The 25,394-nt window shown below is 39.6% G+C and overlaps 1 protein-coding gene across 2 annotated transcripts in view; it reads right to left on the bottom strand.

Annotated features, from left to right (window-relative positions):
* mfsd8 (major facilitator superfamily domain containing 8) overlaps positions 1–25,394 on the bottom strand; it is a 55,097-nt gene that overhangs the window by 4,064 nt on the left and 25,639 nt on the right. The window contains exons 2-10 of one of the 2 annotated variants that reach the window (XM_087980087.1): positions 20,262–20,353; positions 14,122–14,165; positions 13,142–13,382; positions 12,232–12,345; positions 11,004–11,148; positions 8,334–8,389; positions 8,128–8,236; positions 6,626–6,760; positions 6,433–6,536 (exon numbers count right to left, since the gene is read on the bottom strand). In XM_087980087.1, the coding sequence (XP_087836213.1) occupies positions 6,433–6,536; positions 6,626–6,760; positions 8,128–8,236; positions 8,334–8,389; positions 11,004–11,148; positions 12,232–12,345; positions 13,142–13,382; positions 14,122–14,165; positions 20,262–20,353 (1,040 nt within the window). The remainder of the gene's footprint in view (positions 1–6,432; positions 6,537–6,625; positions 6,761–8,127; positions 8,237–8,333; positions 8,390–11,003; positions 11,149–12,231; positions 12,346–13,141; positions 13,383–14,121; positions 14,166–20,261; positions 20,354–25,394) is intronic. The other variant, XM_087980088.1, reaches the window with a different exon arrangement.

The following is a 25,394-nucleotide window of genomic DNA, read 5'->3' as shown; positions in this document are numbered from 1 at the left end:
CCCAGACTAAGAGGCCATTTAAATCAGAGGGAAATTTCTTTTCTGAGCATAGTAAGCTGTGGAATTCTTTACTGCGGACGAATGTTGAGGCTGAGTTGTTAAGTATTTTCAAAGCTGAAATGGACAGATTTTATTTTAAACTAAGAGAATCTGGTTACAGAGGAATGTGGGGTTGAGGATAATCAGTCAGCCACTATCTATTGATAGGTTGAATGGCTTATTTCTGTTCTTGCATCTTACAATCTTAAGGACTATGAGCACAGACTACATTTTGTTGATAATGACAATTCCAGGTTTATATCTAAACGACCTGCCACTTTACATGACTGCAAAGCCACATTGCAGAGGTGTGTGGGACTTGTGTAAGAGTGGTGACAAACATGATTGATAGGATTCATTCTCATGGCTCACTGCTTTATGTATGTATGGACCATGTTTCTTCAATGTCTTAGTTGAGAAATCTGCCAATGGGTTCTTTAGTCAACATATACATTGTTACACATGCTCAAGATCAATCTTAATGGCAACCTTGTGATTACAGCCCTAGTCATTTTCTCACCATGTAAGCTTCATGCTTATAAAGGGTAACCTGTTAATTTATGGAAAAAAGACAAGTGCAGAATAAGGAGGCTCCAATGGTTACATCTCAGCTACTCATAATACTATTTGTGTGGCCTCACCAAGTTGTACAGTTGCAGTCAGACGTCCTTACTCTTATATTCCAACCTCTTGAAATAAGGGTCAATATCCCATTAGCTTTCATGTTTCATAACAAATTCTCCCAAGTCCCTTTGTGTTACAGCTTTCTGCAGTTTTTCTGTGTTTAAATAATGTTCTGTTCACCACCTTGTTCCAGTATTTCCCCACCTCTAACTTTTTTTGATAAATTGAATACTGCGCAGGATTTGACACCCCTTGCACAATAGCAGATTGTTTGTGTAGAATATTTCTTATGATCTTTGTGTGTGTACAAAATGAGTACTCTATTGAAATATGTTTGTTTGTCAAGTAAGCTGTTACGTGGTGCAGTGCCAAACTGACACAGTACAACACTAAAAGCACCATGTTCACCCTCTTCACTCATGATTGCTGATAACCATGACAACCTGCCTACCTATGTGTGCACAAAATGCAGTGAGCATGAAGAAAGCAAGCTAACGCCGCCGATGCACAGGGTGAGAGGGGTTAGTGTCCCTACTTGCAAAGTGGGCTGGCAGCAGCACTGCAATGTAATGTATCAGCAGGCTCTAAAGTTCAGTATTAATGTACTAAACTTTTATAAAAGTGAGTCAAAGATGTGCCATGACGGTGATGAAGAGCATAGAATATAGATGTGATGAGATTGGTGCTTTGCTGTTGCCAACCTCTGCAGGTAGGTTAGAGGCATTACTGCTCATGCAACATGCCTCTGAGATATTGAGGACACTGACCTAAATGCAAGCCTACAGAAGATGCCAGTGAGCGGTATCTGCTACCTGGGAAAATTGCAACCCACGTGTAAATGAGGTGAGATTTGCATGCTTTGATATCAAATAATTAGCTAATCAGTTCCCTGCCATTTACCAGCAAGATTCTCAATCAGGAATAAAGGAGCAGGAGTAAACCCATCAAGCCTGATCTGCCATTCTGTGGCCTAACTCCATTTGTCTATTTTGGCCCATGACCCCTAACACCTTTTGCAAAACAAAAATTTAAACTATCTTTAACTTAAAATTAACAAGCGTTCACTGCTGTTTGTGGAAGGGAGTTCCAAATCTTTATCACTGTGTTTGGGAGCACTTCTACATCGATCTGGCCCAAATTCTCAGGCTATGCAGCCCAATTCTAGAATCCACAACCAGTGGAAAGAGTTTCTTTATCTATCATGTCTTTTCCTATTAATATCTTGAAGGCACACTTTCAGATCAGTCCTTAATCTTCAAACTACTTGAGAAAACAGCCATAATTAACATAATCTCTCCTCAAACTTAATACCTGAAGTCTAGATATCATTCTTGTAAGCCTCCACTGAACTCCCTCCAAGGCCAATATATCCTTCCTGAGGGGTGGTGCCTGATCTGCTTACAGTCCTCCAAATGAGGTCTAACAAAGCTTTGATGCAACTGCAACATAACTTCTGCTTTCTTATATTCTAGTCTCCTAGATTTAAGGGCCAGCATCCCATTAACCAGCTTGATCATTTTCTGCATCCGTTTGTGGTATTTTAAAGATTTGTGTGCCTGAACCCCCAAATCTCTGGTTAGATTAGATTCCCTACAGTGTGAAAACAGGCTATTTGGCCCAATAAGTCCACACCGACCCTCCAAAGAGGAACCTATCTAGACCCCCTTTTACTCCTGCCTAATGCACCTAACACTGGGCAATTTAGCTGGCCAATTCACTTGACCTACACAACTTTTGACCGTGGGAAGAAACTGAAGCACGTGGAGGAAACACATGTAGACACCGGGAGAATGTGCAAACTCCACACAGTCGCCTAAGGCTGGAATCTAACCTGGGTCCCTGGTGCTGTGAGGCAGCAGTGCTAACCACTAAGCCACCATGCTAAAGTCACTTCAGACAGCCACTGTAGTTAATGTCATACCATCTACAAAGCACCCTGATCTGTTTTTGATCCAATATAGATAAATTCAACTTCATTACATTGAACTCCATCAGCCAGTTTTGCCAATTCACTTAGTTGATCAATACCCCTTTTTGTAATGTTATGCTATCATTTACATTGGCAATACCACCATGAACTGTGAAAGTCATAGTAAACTTGCTAAGGACACAATGCCATTACCCAAGTCACATGGTGGCTCAGTGGTGAGCACTACTGCCTCACAGCGCCAGGTGCCTGGGTTCGATTCCAGCCTCTGGCAACTGTCTGCATGGGTTTCCTCCCACAATCACAAAGATGTGCAGGTTAGGTGAATGAACATGCTAAATTGCCCATAGTGTCCAGGGATGTGTAGGCTAGGTGCATTAGTCAGGGGTAAATCTAGGGTAGGGAAAGGGGTCTGGGTGGGTTACTCTCCCGAGGGTCGGTGGGGACTTGTTGGGCCGAAGGGCCTGTTTCCACACTAAGGATTCGACTTCTAATTCAAGTCATTAATAAAAAGTGAATAATTAAGGCCCTAACCAATCACCTTGTGGGACACCATAATTGACAGCTTACCAATTTGAGTATCTACCCTTTATCTCTATTTTGTCACCTTCCACTCAACCAATTTCCCAGCCATGTCAGCAATTGGCCCTCAGTTCTGTGGGCTTCTACCTTAACAGTCTTAGACTTCCAGAAAGCATTTGATAAATATAATGTAGTGGACAGGGTAAGATCAATACATTAGTGACCTGTTCAAAAAATTCGAAGAGGTTTTATAGGGATGAATCCATGTTATGAATCCATGCTGGCTTTCCCTAATTAGCTGAAAATGAGGTGTTCAGTTACCCTGAATCCTTGGTTATAGACTCCAACAATCTCCCTCCCGCAGGTGTTAGGCTAACTGGTCAGTAATTCCCTGATATTCCTCTTCTGCTCTTCTTAAAAAGCAGAGAGGTATGTGCAAATTTCAATCCAGAGGGATGACTCCTGGATCTGGGAACTTAGAAAGATTATACTTCGGGTACCTACAATGTGTGCTCCTCTATTTTGCTTAACACCCTTGAATGGAAGCAGTCAAATCCTAGGACTTGTCACTCTAATTCCAATAATTTCTTTGGGAAAAAAAAATTTAGTTTTATTCAGTCCCTGTCCCCGATCTAATTGATTTCTTTGTGACTTCCGGCTAGCTATCCTCCTCTTCTATTGTGATACAGGCCATTGAACTCTTACGCAGAAAATTGTACTATTTTTTTCTCAACTTCAAGACTTTTTTTCCCAATCTTCCACTATTTTCCCAACTCTCTCACCATTATCCTTGATTTGGAGATGCTGGTGTTGGACTGGGGTGGACAAAGTTAAAAATCGCACAACACCAGGCTATAGTCCAAGTTTATTTGGAAGTACTGCTTCTAGTAACTATAGGCCGGTGAGTCTCACTTCTATTGTGGCAAAATCTTAGAGAGAATTGTAAGGGATAGGATTTATGAACATCTGGATAGGAATAATGTGATCAAGAATAGTCAGCATGGTTTTGTGAAGGGCAGGTCGTGCCTCACAAACCTTATTGAATTCTTTGAGAAGGTGACTAAGGAGGTGGATGAGGGGAAAGCGGTAGATGTGGTGTATATGGATTTTAGTAAGGCGTTTGATAAGGTTCCCCATGGTAGACTACTGCAGAAAATACGGAGGTATGGCATTGAGGGTGAGTTGGAGGTTTGGATTAGGAGTTGGCAGGCTGGAAGAAGACAGAGGGTAGTAGTTGATGGCAAAGGTTCATCTTGGAGTGCCGTCACTACCGGTGTTCCGCAAGGATCTTTTTTGGGACCATTGCTGTTTGTCATTTTTATAAATGACCTGGAGGAGGGGTTAGAAGGTTGGGTGAGCAAGTTTGCGGATGATACGAAAGTCGGAGGTGTTGTAGACAGTGAGGAAGGATGTGGCAGGTTACAGCGGGATATAGATAAGCTGCAGAACTGGGCAGAAAGGTGGCAAATGGAGTTCAATGTAGCTAAGTGTGAGGTGATTCACTTTGGTAAGAGTAACAAAAAGATGGGATACTGGGCTAATGGTCGGATACTTGGTAGTGTGGATGAGCAGAGGGATCTTGGTGTCCATGTACACAGATCTTTGAAAGTTGCCACTCAGGTAAATAGTGCGGTGAAGAAGGCATATGGCGTACTGGCTTTTATTGGTAGAGGAATTGAGTTCCGGAGTACTGAGGTCATGTTGCAGTTGTATAAGACTCTGGTGCGGCCGCATCTGGAGTATTGTGTGCAGTTTTGGTCGCCATACTATAGGAAGGATGTGAAGGCACTGGAATGGGTGCAGAGGAGGTTTACCAGGATGTTGCCTGGTATGGTAGTATGATCGTTTGAGGAAAGGCTGAGGCACTTGGGGTTGTTTTCATTGGAGAAAAGAAGGTTTAGGGGTGACTTGATAGAGGTGTACAAGATGATAAGGGGTTTAGATAGGGTCGACAGTGAGAATCTTTTTCCACGTATGGAATCAGCTATTACAAGGGGACATAGCTTTAAATTAAGGGGGGGTAGGTATAGGACAGATGTTAGGGGTAGGTTCTTTACTCAGCGAGTCGTGAGTTCATGGAATGCCCTGCCAGTAGCAGTGGTGGACTCTCCCTCATTATGGGCATTTAAGCGGGCATTGGATAGGCATATGGAGGATAGTGGGCTAGTGTAGGTTAGGTGGGCTTAGATCGGCGCAACATCGAGGGCCGAAGGGCCTGTACTGCGCTGTATTCTTCATGTTCTATGTTCAACCACCTGATGAAAAAGCAGTGCTTGGAAAGTTAGTGCTTCCAAATAAACCTGTTGGACTATAGCCATCATCCTGGTTATTCAAACACTGGGAAATTCTGCTCTACAACAGTTCAAAATTTGTTATGCCCAAGTCATGTTTTGGAGGAGCTGGTGTTGGACTGGGGTGGACAAAATTTAAAAATCTCACATCACCAGGTTATAATCCAACAGGTTTATTTGGAGAGATGAGCTTTTGGAGCGCTGCTCCTTCACCAGGTGGTTGTACCCAAGGCTCAGTGAACTTTTCAAATAAGCAACTGAGGCCTCAAACAGACTCCCAAACCATATCACAAAAAGAAGAGCAGCCTTCTGCAATGGAAATTGCTTGTAGAGATCTCAAACAAATGTTGCTGGTGCATTTTACCATGCAAATTAAAATTAATGGTTATTTAAATTACCCTATAAATCATATTTTCATGACTACATATCCAGATGAGCCAAAAAATAATCGAGAGAAGCTAGAACCATGGCTGTTCACAAAAAGAAATCACTTGTGCAAATTAACAATTCAGGGCACTTTTGGCACTTAATGTCCTTCTAAACAGTAATCAGAGTAATTCACCTTTAACTCCAACAAATGCATAATCATCTAGTTGAAAATCAAAAGCCCATCCCCTTTCAAACAAATGAAACAAGTACCACTTATTTTTTTGCTAGCAAGCTGATCTCCTTCCTCAACAACAGTGTGGTTAAATTATTTTGACTGCGTTCCTCCTAGAATTTAAATGTTGTGCCAAGTTGACTGAATTCAGAAGTACTTTGAGTTATTTTCAGAAAATGTTCTTGAATAGAAATTAGTCAAAAGATAGTAAGCTTTACTGGTATTTTACTATTCTGAAAATTTCCAGCAATTTGAAAAATGTTTTACTGGCCAAAGAGCTAAGTAAAACATATAAAATACACCAAAAAGACCCGAAAACAATCAGCACATTTAACAACTGAAATAACCATGAAGGCACATTGCACGTACACTAATACTAAAAAGAAAATACTAAGTCCTTCAGCAGTTGAAGACAAATCAAATGGTACCTGTCCACTGGATTGGAGGGTACTGATTTCCCCAAGGTAGCAAAACAAAGAACCCAAGGAAAATGATAACAAATCCTCCAAGCAGCAACAAATGATCTTTGAATCTGTAAAGCAGACAAAGCAAACAGATATTATAATAAACCAAAATTTTAAAATAATGAAACTATTTTCAAACAATTCATTATATGGCTACCTTTTCGAAAGAAGCTTTGTTATCATAAAAGCAACAATGGATTCTACACCAACACCCACCAGTAGAATTCCATTGTACAGGACTGCCTGCTTTGCAGTCCATGCATACATATCCATGGTTAATGGGGTGGCTATCCTGTGAAGAATTCAAAAAGGAAATCATTTTACAAACATATACTAAATATTTAGCCATATAAAACCTGAAAAATCTTGCATATTTTAAGAGATGTTTCTAATTATACAGTAACTTATTCAGGGAATCTCTCTTCAGTTCAAAGTTTGTGAGAAGATTTGTAGCTCGGGTACTCGTTGCTGTGGTTCTGTTCGCCGAGCTGAAAGTTTTTGTTGCATCCTCAGTGACATCCTCAGTGCTTGGGAGCCTCCTGTGAAGCGCTTCTGTGGTGTTTCCTCCGGCATTTATAGTGGCCTGTCCCTGCCGCATCCGGTTGTCAGTTTCAGCTGTCCACTGTAGTGGCCGGTATATTGGGTCCAGGTCGATGTGTTTGTTGATGGAGTTTGTGGATGAGTGCCAAGCTTCTAGGAATTCCCTGGCTGTTCTTTGTTTCGCTTGCCCTATAATGGTAGTATTGTCCCAGTCAAATTCATGTTGCTTGTCGTCTGCGTGTGTGGCTACTAGGGATAGCTGGTCGTGTCGTTTCGTGGCTAGTTGATGTTCGTGGATGCGGATCGTTAGCTGTCTTCCTGTTTGTCCTATATAGTGTTTTGAGCAGTCCTTGCATAGGATTTTGTACACTACGTTAGTTTTGCTCATGCTGGGTATCGGGTCCTTAGTTTTGGTGAGTTGTTGTCTGAGGGTGGCTGTTGGTTTGTGTGCTGTTATAAGTCCTAGTGGTCGCAGTAGTCTGGCTGTCATTTCAGAGATGTTCTTTGACGTATGGTAGTGTGGCTAGTCCTTTGGGTTGCGGCATGTGCTCGTTCTGTTGTCTCTCCCTTAGGCATCTGTTGGTGAAATTGCGAGGATATCCGTTTTTTGCGAATACCTTGTATAGGTGTTCCTCTTCCTCTTTTTGCAGTTCTGGTGTGCTGCAGTGTGTTGTGGCCCTTTTGAACAGTGTCTTGATGCAACATAGACCTGGACCCAATATACCGGCCACTACAGCAGACAGCTGAAACTGACAACCGGATGCGACAGGGACAGACCACTATAAATGCCGGAGGAAACACCACAGCAGACACATGGGATCAAAATTATACACAAATACCCCTCCAAACATATCATTCTGACTTTGAACAATTTTACCTTTCCATCACTGTTGCTACCTCAAAGGCCTGGAACTCTTGCTAACAGCAGTGTGAGTTTACCTGTAGTCAATGGACTATCTCAGAGGTCATCACTACCTTCTCAAGGGCAAATAGAGAGTTGAGCAATACATGCTATTCTTTCCACCACCACCACCACCTACATCCCAGGAATTAATAGAAAAGATTCCAGGCTAAACAGAAACTAATTAGCTAGCTGAAAATAGGAAAGATAACACTTACGTTTCAAAGATAGCAAATACAAATAGGATGATGAAGAACAGACTGTTCAATGACACCACTGCAATCAGATCAATTCCATCGTAGGAATTTTCAAGTACCTCAGAACTGCCTACACAAAAAAAAACAAAGAATCACTCCAGTAGACACTAGCCATACATTAATAATTTGACAGTGCAAAAACCCTCAGGGAAATGTGAATGAGTTACCTTGGATATTGCCATTTATAGTTTTCATTCTATCTAAGTCGACAACACAATGCTCCCTGGGGAGAAAAGCAAATATTTAAGTTTAACCTTTGTTCTAAATAAAAGCTTGTTTTCTTGAAGAGGTTTGAAGGATTGTAATTTGGATTGAATGACATTTTAAAATTGAAAACTGGTACAGACACCTTTGAAATAAAAAGTCTATAATGGCCAATTTGCTACAAGGTCGGGATTTTGCACTCCACAGCAAAGGAATGTCAATCGCCATTCACCTCGCTGACACGTGCCACATATTTTGTGGGCTCATTGGTGGAAAATCTGTCTCATCCAACATCTTTTCCAGCACAGCTACAGGATGTTTGTATGAACAGGACAAGCATTAGCAAGGCTTTTAAACCAAGTGGATAGAAATACCTTCAATGAACCACACAGCATCCAAATGAGATGATATCAAGCAGAAAATATAAAGTAGATTAGCAAAGAGATAAAAGGAGAAGCCTGAAAAAGATTCCTAACATGTTTGACACTATAACATTAATTCTCCTCTGAGGAAATGAGACACCACAGTAATTTTGAAATGCAGGAATGCACTTCAGTAGTAATTATCAGGCTGCTAAAAATTCAAAAACCTGCAAATGCATTAACAGGCTACTAGTACAAGTATTTCAAATTTGCACAATTAAAGTTATGTCAATATCTAGTCCATTCACAAGAACAACAACATCACACTGTGAGAAGAAACTCAAGCATCTCTGATAACAGCTTTTGGGTTTCTGCATTTAATTCTACTTGTGTATACTCCACACATTTCTGTCAAATCTTCTCCATTTCAACAGTGAATACGGAATTAATATGTTTTCAATGCTGGACTTGACAAGAGATAGTTACGCTTTAAAAAGTTTTCTTTAACCTAATGTGTGACAAAGAATTGCAGAAGCATTCTAGCTCAGAGATAAGCATTTGTAGCATGGTTGACATGGGCGAGAAACTTATTGAAATACCAACAAACAGTTTTCACATCTAAAACAACTCTATTTTGAGACATGGAAACAGGCTGTGTGGGAACAAAGCAGCTACTTCAGTGAAGAGCAAAGATGGACTGTTTTGTATTAAAATGAAATTCGCAATTTTTTAATGACCATAACATTATAGGACAGGCTTCAACATAATGAGAGAATGGAAAGCCTCAGAGGTAATGACACTGAGATTATAAGTTATTTTTTAGAATTTTAAAATATTTAAATCCCATGAAATCTCTTCTTTTAAGAGATAAATTGGATACAACAATGCTAACTTTCATGATTGTGTGTGCATGCGCATTTGTGTGTGCATGTGTGTGTAAAATCTTTGTACTTTTATATTCAAGGTGAAAAGTGTTAGAGGTGGTAAATGGAACATATTTCAGACTCTACTTTAGCACTGAGCATTCCTTATCAATTGTAGAGTCAAGAGTAATACAGCATAGAAACATGCCCTTCTGCCCACCATGTCTATGCCAACCAACAAACACCAAACTATACTAATCCCATTTACCTGCATTTGGTCCATAGCCTATTGTGCCCTGACATTTTAAGTACTCATCCAGATAATTCTTCAATGTTCCAAGAGTACCTCCTCCACCCTGTCAGGCTTGTATATTCAATATTTCTACCACTCTCTGGGTGAAAAAATCTTTCCTGATATCCCCTCTAAGCCACTTAACCTTACTTTAAATTTATGTCCTCCAGGCAAAAGATTTTCACAACCTACCCTATCTATGCCTCTCATATCCCCTCACTCCCCCCCCCCAATGTCGTCTGCTCCTGAGAAAACAAATCCTGCCTGTTCTGTCTCTCCACATAACTGACTTTCCATCCTGGATAACATCCTGGCACTTCTCCTCTGGATGTAAAAACACTGCTACTCTACTGATGTGGCATCCTGAACAAGGTTACTAATTTTGTGATGTGGATCCCTTCCTGCTAGCTGATAATGACTCAAACACAATTCACAGGCAAGAAGTAAGGAGAAAAAGGCTTCTTTACACCAGTGCGAACTAAATTTAATCTCAGACATTAACTCTGCTGCCTTGCCACAGCCACAATCTTAAGTCTCAACAGCTTTACTTGTTTCACATGTCTATTTTATTTTGCACCAGACCATTTCATCCCCCTTTTCCCAACCAGGACTGTCCGCAGATTACTTACTCTTGGATTCTACCCTTGTTTCAAACACCAGGTAATGAAATACGATTCCATTTAATGTACTTTCTTCTCCAAAAGGATTCAAAAAGCAGGGGAGTCTTGGATACAATCCCACATCCTTTTGATGGAACATAATCGTATTAAGAGGGGTTGGAGGGGAAAGATTATTATTACACATCGACACATCAGGTAACTGGTCACAAAGGAACACAGGTGAGAAATAACAGATCTCTGAAAGGAGCACACACCATGATAAATCTCACCCAAGGGAAGAGACTCTCTGAAGAAGGGAGTTATATATATATATAAAAAAACAGGTTTTGCTATAAAGTCTCTGCTCATAAAATCCTCGAATAAAATTTTAACAACAAGCATAGGAAAGCATTATATGAGAAAAAATTGCAGAAACAAGCCCAGGATATAATTATTACCACCACCTTGTTATGAATGTCATGGAAATTGGTAAAACAAAGGATTCATTAATACTTACCTGAATAAAGCAACAATAAGTACAATATTCGCCACACCCAGGAAAGCTCCAAGGAATGCCGGGGCAGTATACATGTTCAACTCAAGGTCAATTAAATGCCAAGACACTCCTGTCTGTCCAATGCTTGTCAAAGCAGCCTGTAGAGCTAAACCAAAATAAGTTTAGAAAAGCTATTTAAATATCTTCATAATCATTAGCATATACAGGTAATGAACTCTGTGGTTCTCCTGTTGCTGACCATCAACATAAAAAAAATTTACTTAACGTATAATGCGAAATGGTGCACAATTATTAAAAATGGATTACACAAGTGAACATAACTTTTTCTGAAAGTGAAAACCCACCACAAACAAACAATAATTCACCTTTGAGCCTTTAAACAGTCATGTAGTCATCGAGTCATAGAGATGTACAGCACAGAAACAGCCCCTTTGGTCCAACTTGTCTATGCCGAGCAGATATCCCAACCTAATCTAGTCCCACCTGCCAGCACTTGGCCCATATCCCTCTAAACCCTTCCTATTCATATATCCACTACTTCCTCTGGCTCAGCAGGGGCATGGGAACCTGTAGTGTAGTTCCAGTACACAGGAGAATGAGAGTAGGGAGGACAGGGACAGGTTTTCATGGTCACGGGAGTGTCCTGGCAGACAGCAAGCTGGTTTGAAGTGTGTCTACTTCAACGCCAGGAGTATCTGGAATAATGCAGGTGAGCTTGCCGCATGGATGCACCTGGACTTTGATGTTGTGGCTATTTTAGAGGCATGGATAGAGTTGGGTCAGGAATGGATGTTGCAGGTTAGATCTTTCATTAAGATCAGGGTAGGTGGTAAAAGAGGGGGAGGTGTGGCTTTGTTAGTCAAGGATAGCATAACGGTGGCTGAAAGAACTTTTGACGAGGACTCGTCTCCTGAGGTGATATGGTCTGAGGTTAGAAACAGGAGAGGAGAGGTCACACTGCTGGGAGCATTTTATAGGCCTCCACAAAGTTCCAGGGATGTGGAGGAGAGGATTGGCAAAAGATTCTGGATAGGAGTGAAAGGAACAGGTTGGCCATTATGGGGTACTTTAACTTCCCCAACATCGACTGGAAATCATATAACTCGAGTACATTGGATGGATTAGAAGGAAACAAATAGCAAGAGGAAAGGGAAGTGTTGATGGTAATGTATCCATTTGAGAACTTTATCAGTACCTACTTGCTAACAGCCAAATTCAAGGTTTGTACCTGGCCCAAGTATAAAACCCAGTGCTTGACTAGCACTGATATTTGCCATGGCAGTGGTCCTTTCCTGAAGTGAAGTTGCACCAGCAACATATGATCGTACAACAGCCACATTTCCTAAAACAAAAAACAATACATCAAGAAACAGAAATGTGTTTTAACACTTAGTCTAATATCTATACACAAATATGCCTGAGTGGGCCCAACATGCACAAATTCATTCTTTTTTCAAAAGTAGCCCTCCTGCATTGAGATGGTTACTGTTTTTGAATTGCAACTGAATTAGAAAATTTGAAATAATGAGTTTAATTTTATGTTATGCTAACACTACACCATCATATGATTATGAAATTGTTAATGAATTCATGTAGGCATTACATTCTCTTTGTAAAAGTTCCTGGAATAAAGAAATGTAAATACTGCTCCTGGCTCTGAGGCCTCATGATATATGTTAAACTCAATGACTAAAAATTGGAAAAGACCGATTAGCATCATGTTCAGAGTCTGATCACCCAGGAGAAAAGAATTCTCATTTCAAAAATGATTTACAAAATCTCACACTACTAACCTAAGCTGTGTGCAGAATTGTCTGTGGAAATCATAAGCAAAGCAACCAATTAAAACTATTTTTGGAGCTGAAATGGTTCTGATGATACACAAAAACACTGAGAAAAACAAGTGGATAATAATAATTCCAGGGAAGGATATATAAATCAAACCCAAATAGTCAAGCTCTAACTAAAGCCTAACAAGCTTTCAGAGTACTTGTTTATATGTATTGTACATCAAAACCCACAGAACTAACATAACCTATATTTCATCCCAATAAATTTAGTCTTTACACTGGAATTTGTCCATTTTGTTAAATTTCCTAGTAGCGTTATTTGTTTTTCTTTCACAAGCTTGGTCTTACCTGCTCCAAATCCAATAAATGCCCGACTAAGCAGCATATAGTACTTATTATGCGATGGAAAGGTGTGTACATAGCCATAAAGTACATTTGCAGCAACGTTAATAAAAATTGATACAATAAGTGGTTCCTTTCTTGGTCTGTAATTCGACCATGCACCAAACAATGGAGAAGCAACCATCTGCCCCAGACTGTAAGTAGCAATAACCCATCCAAGGAAACTAGTGTCTGCAGTTTTATCCACCTGTAGTAAAGAAGAATTTGACAACATTAAAGCAACTTTCTGAAAGTAACTCAATTTCATGCCTTTTCAAAATGATGTCTTATCAGGTTCGCTATTAAACATTTTTTCATCTATTTTCACTCTAATTGACACTTCAGTACAAGTTTACCACTTCATATTTAATGACATTCTTCTAACTTTGGCAGCAACGGGTGTCCTGTTTAGGCATAATGTTAGTATCATTACTACCTGTGTGACAGCCAATCAGGCTCACTTTCAAACTGCAATCTTCAAATCACAGGCTAGTGGCAGCTCTATGGTATAAAGGAAAGTCAACATGATGGGTTTTAAACAGCCCTCCCTCCTCCAGATAATCAAGGATATCAATAAAAAGGAAACATTCATATGGTGCAACATAGTTTTCAAATAAAGATATATATCAGAAATTCAAGAGAGAAAAAAAATGAAAAGCACGGACAGTTAATAGCACCGTTCACAATCTTAGGATTTCCCAAAGCACTTAACAGCCAGTTAAGTATATTTTGAACTGTAGTCACTGTTGTACCACATGAATTCATAACAGCTACTCTGCAATGGACACCAGCACCTATAATATTCTGACGTACAGGCAAAGATATATTCAGAAGCGAGGTGGACAGCTTAAATAGGTTCAACATTATAAACTTACTGAAAACTATAATTCACAGAGAACTACATTATTGTTCAACTCCATTATAAGAAATGCCTAAAAGTAACAAACCTTTTGAAGAAATGGCCATATTGAAGATATTACAATCGAGAAACCTGCAGGAAAAGAGATCATTTACTAGATCTAGCAGAACAGCCTTTTCTTTTAATAACAAAGGCATTTATATTAAAATTAATGTTTCTTAAATATATAAATCAAATTAATACAGTTACATTTTATATTTGGGCAAATCTAGTTTATAATTTATATCTTTTAGAATATAACTTTTGTTTTAGGAATTAAAATTTAAACAGAAGGAAAATAGAGTCATTGAGTCAGAGTTATGTAGCACGGAAACAAACTCTTCGGTCCTACTCGACCCAATATCCCAATCAGACATTGTCCCATTTATCAGCATTTGGCCAATATCCCTGTAAAACCCTTCCTATTCACATACAAACCCAAAAACCTTTTAAATGTTGTAATTGTACCCACCCCCACCACTTCCTCTACTGCTTGTTCCATACACATGCCCTTTAGATCCTTTTAAATCTTTCCTCTCTCAACTTAAACCAAAACCCTCTTGTTTTGGACTCTCCCACCCTCGGAAAAAGACCTTGGTTATTCACTCTATCCATGCCTCCCATGATTTTATAACCTCTACAAGGTCACCCAGCAGCTTCCGCGCTCTAAGGAAAATAGGCCCAGCCTATTCAGCCTCTCTCTAACTCAAATCCTCCAATCCCAGCAACATCCTTGTAAATCTTTTCTGCACCCTTTCAAGTGAAACAACATCCTTCCTATAGAAGGGCGACCAGAATTGTATGCAGTATTCTAAAAGTGGCCTCACCAATGTACAATACAGCAGTAACATGACATCCCAACTCCTATACTCAACATTCTGACCAATGAAGTTAAGTGTGCCAAACGCATTCTTCACCATCCTGTCTCCCTGCAATTCCACTTTCAAGGAACTGTGCACCTACACTCTATGTCTCTTTGTTTGGCAACAAAGGTCAGAGTTCTAACATTAACTGTACAAGTCCTACCTTGGTTTGTCTTACCAAAATGCAACATCTCACATTTATCAAAATTAAACTCCATCTGCCAATCCTCAGCCCATTGGCCCAACTGATCAAGGTTCCGTTGTACAGAGATAATCTTCTTTACCGTCCACTACACCACCTATTTTGCTGACATCTGCAAACTTACTAATCAGACTCCTGTATTCATATCCAAATCATTTGCATACATGATGAAAAGTAATAGTCTTAGCACCGGTCCTTGTGGCACACCACTGGTCACAGGCCTGCAGCCCGAAAAGCAACCATCTACCTTTGATCCCTTAGTTCTAATAAACATATTTAACCTCTTTTTGAAAACATGAGCTATAGAGAGAGGCTGAACAGGCTGGGGATGTTTTCCCTGGAGCGTCGTAGGCTGAGAGGTGACCTTATAGAGGTTTACAAAATTATGAGGGGCATGGGTAGGATGAATAGACAAAGTCTTTTCCCTGGGATCGGGGACTCCAGAACTAGAGGGCATAGGTTTAGGGTGAGAGGGAAAAGATATAAAAAAGACCTAAGGGGCAACTTTTTCACACAGAGGGTGGTAAGTGTATGGAATGAGCTGCGGTGGAGGCTGGTACAATTGCAACATTTAAGAAGCATTTGGATGGGTATATGAATAGGAAGGATATGGGCTGGGTGCTGGCAGGACTAGATTGGGTTGGGATATCTGGTCGGCATGGACAGATTGGACTGAAGGGTCTGTTTCCATGCTGTACATCTCTATGACTCTATAACTGCTTTCTGTGGTAGAGAATTCCAAAGACTCACCATTCTTTGGGTGAAGACATTTCCCCTTATCTCAGTCCTAAATGGCTTACTCTTTATCCTTAGACAGTGAATCAGATACTGGACTCCCTGGTCATTAAGAACATCCTCCATTTACCTGGTCTGGTCCTGTTAGAATTTTATAGGCTTCCATGAGATGCACCCTCATTCTTCTAAACTCCTGTGAACATAGTCCTAACCAATCCAGGCTCTCTTCATACGTCAGTCCTGCCATCTCAGAAATCAGTGGCCTATGTCAATTGACAATAATCTTCCCTTCATCATTAAAGTTAAGAGGTGGCGATGTTTGCTGATGATATACAATATTCAGCATTGTTTGTAACTCTCAGATAGTGAAGCAGTCCATGTCCAAATGCAGTAAGACTGGGACAATATTTAGATTTGGGCTGATAAATGGCAAGTACTATTTGTGCCACACAATTGCCAAGCATTGACTATCCCCAACAAGAGAAATTTTAATAATTGCTACTCGAAATTCAATGGCATTACCATCACTGAATCTCTGGGTACCCAGTTGAGAAACTGGTAAAATCAACTTCAGTGTAAATGCAAGTCTGGGTTTATTTCACTTTAAAGGTAGCTTGTGTTTGCTCATAGTGTCACAATAGATATTGGAAAAACTTAAAAGAATGACTAATCCGTCTCTGAGCTTGTAATGGATCCATGGATGCTGAAGAAATGGTCATAAAACTCCATGAGCAATATAAATTACTCGTATGAGTTACAGAGTGAGAGAGCGCTGTGTTGAAATTAACATTATATGTTTACATTTCCCTTAAGAATATCCCAAACCTTGCCATGTAATCATGGAGATGATGCATAGGGATAGAAGGTTGTCTTGTTTAATTTGCTTGTGTGTATTCACCCTGACAGAAGAAAATAGTTCAATTTGGGGACAGAGAGGCAGTTGTAGTTTTGGTCTTGGTGTATGTTCCCGATTACAGAGTGGAAGAACCAAAGGCAATTAATGTTAGTCAGATCTACATTTAAGCAGACAACGTACTAACTTAATCACTTACGGCATAGAATTTGCCTGGGAGAAGCAAGTTGAATTTGGAATTTGAGAGGGAGAAGGCAGGTGGAAGATGGAGGAGGAAATCTACAGAAATCCTCAAAGCCTTAAGGCAGAAAGCAGTTAACTTTAATAGTTAACTTGGAAGGAGCTATACAGAAGATGTGGGAATAGAGAGGGGAAAATGCAATCTCCATATGTCCAAAGCAACGGCAAGGACTGAAGAGTTCACATGAGGTTTTTTTGGCAAACTTTAAGGTCACATAACAAAGTCTAATCGTAGGATTCCCATAAACCTTACAACATGAAGGAAGTTGGAATACCATGGAAAATTAAACTAATTTCAGAAAACTATGGATAACCTTGGGTTGGACCTTACAGATGTGGAATGAACCTTCAAGAGTTTTGGTGGTAAGTAATAAAGATTAAGCTGAGTTCATAATATATAAAGTTGTCAACTATAAGGGAAAGTTAAATCTAAATGGTACTAAACACGATTGCAACAGTATCTTAAGATCACCAACCAGATTTTCATTACTGAGACAGGTAACTCACGGAGGGAAATTCATCCACATGGCAGATCCACCATGGTTTCAAATGGCCCCATCAGGCCCGATTTTCATTCCAGAGTGGCCAGGGCAAGCTGAAATCAAGCCTAGTGACCCCAGAAGCTGATCCTGAGCTTGCAAATGCAGGGGTGAGCAGGCTATAAGGCCTGTCTTGGGTGTCTAGGACTTTGACCCCTTCCACCCACCCCTATACTCCCTCATATCCCCAAGGTACCTCCATAGCCACCTATCCTGTATCACTTATGATCAGACCTCATGAGCTACGCAGAGATGAAAAAATAATAAACTTACAACAATCTAACAGAACTTTCATTCTTACACACTGGACAGTGACAAAACATCCTGAACAATGAAACCCAGTCAAAGCTTTTAGATTTCCTCTAGTATTCAATCGATCTTAAAAACAAATTTTAATTCACAAAGACAGCTATTCCTTTAATAGTCTCTTGAAAGTGTCAATCAAAATGTGATCTTAGCCCCTGCCAAGATAACTGTAGATTTTGAAACTCAACCAGCATCCATAATGATAGGTCTTCAAAACTGTTAACGAAGAACTCTTCTGGAACTGCAGACATGCAAAGCAATTTTTTTTCTATGCTACACCAATGGTCTGTCAATCAAAGCAGTCTGCAGACATTTTAAAACCTTTCACTGGCAGATTAATCCTGTTTTAGTTCAACTTTAAAGAGCAGGGGTTGTTTAAAAAGAGGTGGCATAATCTGTCCTTCAAGAATAGTTATGGGCACTCCATTAATTTGTAATTTCCAAGTTGCAGGTTAAGACCCTTGGAAAATTTAGGTTCTATTTGAACTTAGCACAAACTTCAAATGGCCCTGCTGAATACAGATTTCCCTCCTATGTTTGAATCACAGTGTGTCGCCTTCTCTCTGCAACCAAAAATTAAATGTCAGAAAAGGAGGCGGGACCTCCATATCCAGGTCCTGCTTACCATTTTCAGACATCTGTGTAGTGTTCTCAATATCATAAAAATCCATGTCTTTAAAATACCATCCTCTGTATTTGGAGGGGTAAAGAAACACATGTCTTTGTGGTGACAGCTCAGCAATCTGTTTCCTGCACTATAGCAATGATGCCTTGGATAAGAGACCAGTAGGATATAAGATCATGAGGGTCATAGATAAGGTGAATAGCAAAGATCTTTTCCCTGGGGTGTGTGAGTTCAAAACAAGGGGGCATATTTTTAAGGTGAGAGGAGAAAGGTTTAAAAGGGACCGAAGGGGGATCTTTTACAGACAGAGGATGGAATAAACTACCAGGCGAAGTGGTAAATACAGGTAGTTACAGCATTTAAAAGACATTTGGGCAGGTACATGAATTGGAAAGGTTTAGAGGATATGGGCCAAATGGAGACAAGTGGGACTAGTTTAGTTTGGCAAACTTGGTCTACGTGGACGATTGGAGTGTCTATTTCTGTGCTGTATGACTCAAAGACTCTGAGGAAGTATTTAATAGTGATCCTGGTCCAACATTTCCTTTCCAACTGCCCCTAATGGCTACTTCTGTCTAAGTGCTGAGATCTCATTGGTGCTCCAGTGCAAGTCACTCATTTTAAGATGCATCAAGAATTAAGGATACATGGTACATTACAAAATACAGTGCAATCTACATTGAATCATAGAATTCCCACAGTGGGGAAACAGGCTATTCAGCCCAACAAGTCCATACCGATCCTCCGAAGAGTATTCCACCTAGACCAATTCCTTACCTTATCCCTTTAACCCTGCATTTCCTATGGCTACTGCACCTAACCTATACATTCCTGAACACTATGGGGTAATTTAGCTTGGCTAATTCACCTAGCCTGCACACCTTTGGACTGTGGGAGGAAACTGGAACATCCAGCAGAAACGCAAGCTGACACAGGGAGAATGCGCAAAGTCCACACAGACAGACAGTCACCCAAGGGTGGAATCAAACCCAGGTATCTGGCGCTGTGAGGCAGCAGTGCTAACCACTGAGCAACTGTGCCGCCCACAAAGTGTTCAGAATGTTAGAGAGCAACAATGATAATTCTTCAGCAATCAGGGACTTTATAAAGATAAATATATTAGATGGCAGACCTGCCTTAAATACGATCACCTGAAAAGCAGGGGATTAAAAACTCTGTCTTTTCCCTGGGTTGCAGAGAACAGAAGGTTTTGAAAATAAACAGAGCAGGAGGAAGAAAAAAACTAAATGCTAATGAAAAGTGTCAACTTAATGGAGTTCCAGAAAGAAGAATAGGTCAATGATGTTAAAAAAAAGTAGTAGAATGGAATGAATATGGAAGTACATTCTTAAATATGTTTGCTGTCCTAAGATTACAGAAAAATCTTACATTTATGTGGTATTTTTCATAACTTCAGAATATCCCAAAGCTCTTTGCAGCCAATTAAGTACTTTTGAACTGTAGTCACTGTTGTAGTATAGGAAAAGTAGCAGCCAAGTTACATATAACCTCAACTACAGCAACAGCAGTAACCAAATGTATTGGGATTTTCAGTGAGGTTGAATGATAGATAATTGACACAAGTGATAATTCCCCTGGTCTTCTTTGAAATGTGTCAATTTTTTTATATCCAAGTGGAAGACAAACAAGGCTTTGGTTTAATGTCTCATCCAAAAGATAACATCTCTTACTGAGAACTCCCTCGTTACTACGCTGCAATGTCAGCTTAAATCTTTGTACTCAATAAAGAGTGGTCCAGTTACAATTAATCTTTACATCTAAAATGAAGATGGGCTTCAGTGATTAAGTCTGAGAAAGGTACCTACCTATACTACTGAGGAACATGGTGATATACATGATCCGGATTGATCTCCAGCGGCTTCGACTTTCCTGCAGTGTCTCAACTAATGTGTCTTCACTGCAAAATAAACCAATTAAGACTTATCTTTATGTTTCATTTGTTGTGATCTCCAAAGAGACTAAAAATGTTTAAAAAGAGATTTGACGTTCCACTTAGTAGCTGAAAAGGATAACATAAAGATTAAGATTCTTACTGCAACAAATTACTAAAAACATTACAAATCTGCATTATTTTTATAGACAACTTCTACTTTAAAAGCACAGAATGCTCCTATACTATACTTATCACACCATCACACTCTCCTTCAAAATTACAGTCCTTAAAAAGTCCACAAATGCATCCTGCTTCAAATTAACTCATCTTTCTCATCTTACAAAGTAATAATTTCACGTGAACGTCTTCAAAGTTACTTTAACTTTTTGGACTGTTTCCTAAATCTACCACCAGTAGTTAACCCTCTCCTGATGATTCTTCCCTGATGGCCATACCAGGTAAAAATTATCCAGAATCTTTAGATAGCTGCAGGATGTATCTCTTATAACTAGAGATGTCTTCCTCTCACATCTACCTGAGGTAATTAGGAGAGCCAAGCAGCTTCTGCTCTCTGCTAACCACACAAAATCTTTGTCTGCATGTGATATTCATTGATTTACAGGGAAGCCTGCAACCTGATCTCAAAAATAAGTTTCTCTCATGGCAACATGAAATGCATTGGCCTTGTATCCATTTAGAAATGCTCATTAGCTGTTCATGATCCCTACTCCCTTTAATCTTAAAAGACTAACAAGACCCTGTCTCTGCCGAAGCGCTGCAATTTCCAAAGTTTCTATCTTATGTCATGGTCTTCTTGGTAGTAGTCAAATAAGTGTGGAAATTATGTGGTAAAGACATGAATTATGCATGAAGTACACAAATGGTATACAGCATAATGGTTTACAACTCAATACTTACAGCACCTTTTGGAACTTTGGAAGACTCAGAGTACCCACTGTAAACTCAATAACTGCTGCCATTATCTTCAATCATGGACACTTTACCTCATCATTATTGTAACATAATCTAGATCTTCCTTTGATCTTTAACGGCTTCAGGTCCATTGACAAGGAGTATTCAGAACTGGTCTTATGTTTTACCTTAAAGATACAGTTCCAAAATGTAATTTTATAAACTCCATAATGTGGAGGTGCCAGTGTTGGACTAGGGTGGACAAAGTTAAACTTCACTCACTACCTGACGAAGGAGCAGCACTCCGAAACCTTGTATTTCCAAATAAACCAGATGGATATAACCTGGTATTGTGTAATTTTAAACTTCATAATGTAACACTTTTGGCCTCTAAGGTCAGATTCCTGGTAAAGAAAATTGTCAATGATCTTCTTCATTATGATGCTGTTCACTTTAAGGAAGGAAAGAATATCATTCATTTTCTAACAAACAAATTCAAGATGAATTCGTTTGTGTACTTCATGCATAATTCATGTCTTTACCACATAATTTCAACACTTATTTGACTACTACCAAGAAGACCATGACATAAAAAAACTTTGGAAATTGCAGGGCTTCAGCAGAGACAGGGTCTTGTTAGTCAATCTACCCCACAGTAAAATACAATGGTTCTATCTTTAAGAGATATAACAGATGAAGAGAATATAACAACCATCACTAAGACATAAGCCAACTGGAGTACATGTGCAGATAGTCGTTCATGTGACTCCAACTGGCTACCAAATAATTTACAACAAATAAAGCTGTGGGTAAATCGTACCTTGAAACTTTAATTTTCTTATATCAAAATGAATATATGCTGAGTTCAGTGTCTTCATCATGTCCCAGTTTTTAATATTAATTCTTGTCTGTTTGTGCCCATTTTTATATTCCCACATATGATAATGAGGTTGGTAGAAAATACAGCAATAAACAAACAACAGCAAAATAGGATTTTTGGATTATGCTCTCACAGGAAATTCTGTTGCCAGACAGCACTGAAGAAAAAAAATGATCTAAACGCTTTTTCAGAAAGCTTTAAATACCAAAGTGACATGGAGCTATCAACATAATTAAACCCCAATCTTAACATTAATTTCGGTCACATCATTATTGTGCTGTAGTGCAGAGGATGATTGGTCACAGAATCAGCAGGATTGGCAGGCACAATGCAATATATTTATCCCAAATTATCCATTGCAAAATTGTTTTAATGTAAACTAGACTAATTTGAAAGGTGTTAGTTTGCTGACACATCAGGATCAAAACACACTTCTGACCAATCGTTAGCAGATTTACTGCCAACAAAACAGCTTTTTTCATATGTTTTGGACACTGGACCTTATTGATATATAGAACGTGCTGAAAGGAGCACTATTCATAACAGAAAAGCTTTCATAAACAAAATAATTTTCATCAAAAGTAATATATTTTGAAGTATCTGTTCACCAATATAGCTATATGTATGGTGAAAGCTTTCAATCTAACCCAAATCCAGTCTAACCCAATTACTGAGAAAATATATAGAACCACTGGCTCACAGTGGAGCCATGGTATTTATTTTTACTTAATACGGTGTTGTGAGAAATTATCTGAGAAATGAGTCAATACAAAGGCGGTAGAATGGCATGCTTAGGTTCTATACTACAATGTTCAATGAAAAACGCATCTAGATATGCTGAGTTGGTAAACTCAAGTGAGCTATTCAAGATAACTAAGTCTATATACTTCATGATTTGGAAGAGCTGGTGTTGGACTGGGATGTACAAAGTTAAAAATCAGAACACCTGATGTCCACAATCACCTGATGAAGGAGCAGCACTCCAAAAGCTAGTGCTTCCAAATAAATCTGTTGGATTATAACCTGATTTGGAGATGCCGGTGTTGGACTGGGGTGTAAAAAGTTAAAACTCACAACACCGGGTTATAGTCCAACAGGTTTAATTGGAAGCACTAGCTTTCAGAGCGCTGCTCCTTCATCAGGTGGTTGCCACATTGGGTTGTTGAGTACACTTGTATGGTGTGATTCTTAAATGCAAGTAACAGTGTGAAGATTGGCTGGCTGAGTTCTAACCCTCTTCAACAATGGATTTTCAGGAATAAAAACTTTTGACAGGTGTTCCAAACTGCAGTCTATGAAACAGGTACAGCCCCAAGACCAGGCAAATCATCCCCGTATTTCTTTTTCCTGGTTTGCTGTTTTTGAATTTGATATCCCTGGTAAATTAGACAGAATCGTTTGCAGAATTAGTGTCTCATTAGCATATAGATTCCAGTTCAAGTGTTCCAAACTTATATTTGTCAACAATGTGAATTTGTTTTCAACCTTACTCATTTATGTACATACCCAGTCTTTTCTCTCTCAAGCACAATTCTAAAACATTCTCCATAAACTATTTCACATTATGCCAAATTCACAGCAAACTATGAAGAACCAGGAAAACTCAGGAAGACAGCAATCTGCAAGTGTCAGGGGAGTGCTAACTGGTTGGATATGCAAACAGAAAGCAGGGAAGAGCAGGGAATAATGTCAAGCTTCAGCTAGGATCACTGGTAACTGACAGCATTTCAGGTGGAAATCTACCAGCCACTTCCTGAGAATTAGGTGCCTTCTGGATTTACCAGAGACCACAGTCCATGTTGTTCTAAAACAGAACAACAGAAAGACTGTGTGACACTATATATCTGATATAATCTGAGTCAATGTTACAGTGAGGGGTGTGTAGTATATCAGAGATTAAAGTGAGGGGTGTGAGATATATCAGTGAGGGTATAGAATATATTAGTGCTACAATGAGAGGTATGGGGTATATCAATGCACTACAGTGAGAGTTGTGGGGTATATCAGAGTGTTACAGCAAGAGGTGTGGGTATGTCTGAATGTTACAATCAGGGAGTGTGGGGTAAATCAATGTTACAATGAACTGTCAGGGGTAAATCAGAGTCTTATAGGGGTGTGGGATATATCAGTGGGTTACAGTGAGAGGAGTGGGAGGTATCACTGTGTTACAGTGAGGGGTGTGGCATATATTCATACTGTTACAGCGAGGGGTGTGAAGACAGCAGTTTAAGATGATTCACTCAGCTGGCTCTTGGTCTCAGAAGTTTATCTTTTGTAGAAAGTTGGAACACATTGGCTGTGTATTCAATGGAATTTTAAGGTGTAAGGAAAGATACAGAATTGTAAGGGCAGACAAAAGAGGAGATGTGAGAGTATTTTTTCTGCAACCAGGGGAATAGATGAGGACGAAAGATCTACCATTAAAAACTGAAATGAGGAGGGCCGTTTTTACTCCCTCTGACGTGGTCACTAATGTTTGGAATTCTCTTCCCCAGAGAGTAATAGGTCTTGGAGTATATGCAAAGCTGAGTTGGATAGATTCTTGATCAAAAAAGCAGTCATGGTGATAGTGACCAGCTGGAAAGTGAGGTTAAGGCAGATCAGCCATTAGGCAGCATTATGGACAGTGTAGACGATCACATGAAATTACAAAGGCATATTGATAGACTAGGTGAATGGGCAAAACTGGCGGATGGATTTCAATGTAAGAAAGTGCGAGGTTATCTATTTTGGACAGTAAAAGAATATTTTCTAGAAGGTATGAAGTTATATACAGAGGATGTTCAAAGATAAGTACATGAATAGGAAAGGTTTGGAGGGATATGGGCCAAACATAGGCAAGTAGGACTAGTTTAGTTTGGGAATATGGTTGGTGTGAACTAGTTGGACTGAAGGGTTTCCTGGTAAGAGTCAGAAGTCTACAGCATGGAAACAGGCCTTTGGCCCAACTCGTCTATGCCAACCAGTTTCCTAAACTGAACTGGTCTCATTCACCTGGGTTTAGTCCATATCCCTCTAAACTTTTCCTATCCATGTACCTATCCAAATGTCATTTAAATTTTGTAATTGTACCTGCCTCTACCTCTTTCTCTGACACCGCGTTCCATATACACTCCACCAACTTAAAAGTTGCCCCTAGGTCCCTTTTAAAGCTTTCCCCTCTCACCTTAACCCTATGCCCTCTAGTTTTGGACTCTCCCACCCTGGTGAAAAGACTTTAGATATTCACATTATCTATGACCCTTATGATTTTAAAAATCTCTAAGGTCACCC

This window comes from Chiloscyllium plagiosum, unplaced genomic scaffold (genome assembly GCF_037043375.1).
Source record: "Chiloscyllium plagiosum isolate Xiang-an unplaced genomic scaffold, Cpla_swu_hap1 HiC_scaffold_36, whole genome shotgun sequence".
Classification (NCBI taxonomy): domain Eukaryota; kingdom Metazoa; phylum Chordata; class Chondrichthyes; order Orectolobiformes; family Hemiscylliidae; genus Chiloscyllium; species Chiloscyllium plagiosum.
Note: the sequence above shows the minus strand (reverse complement) of the source record. Positions and strands in the feature narration are given on the sequence as shown.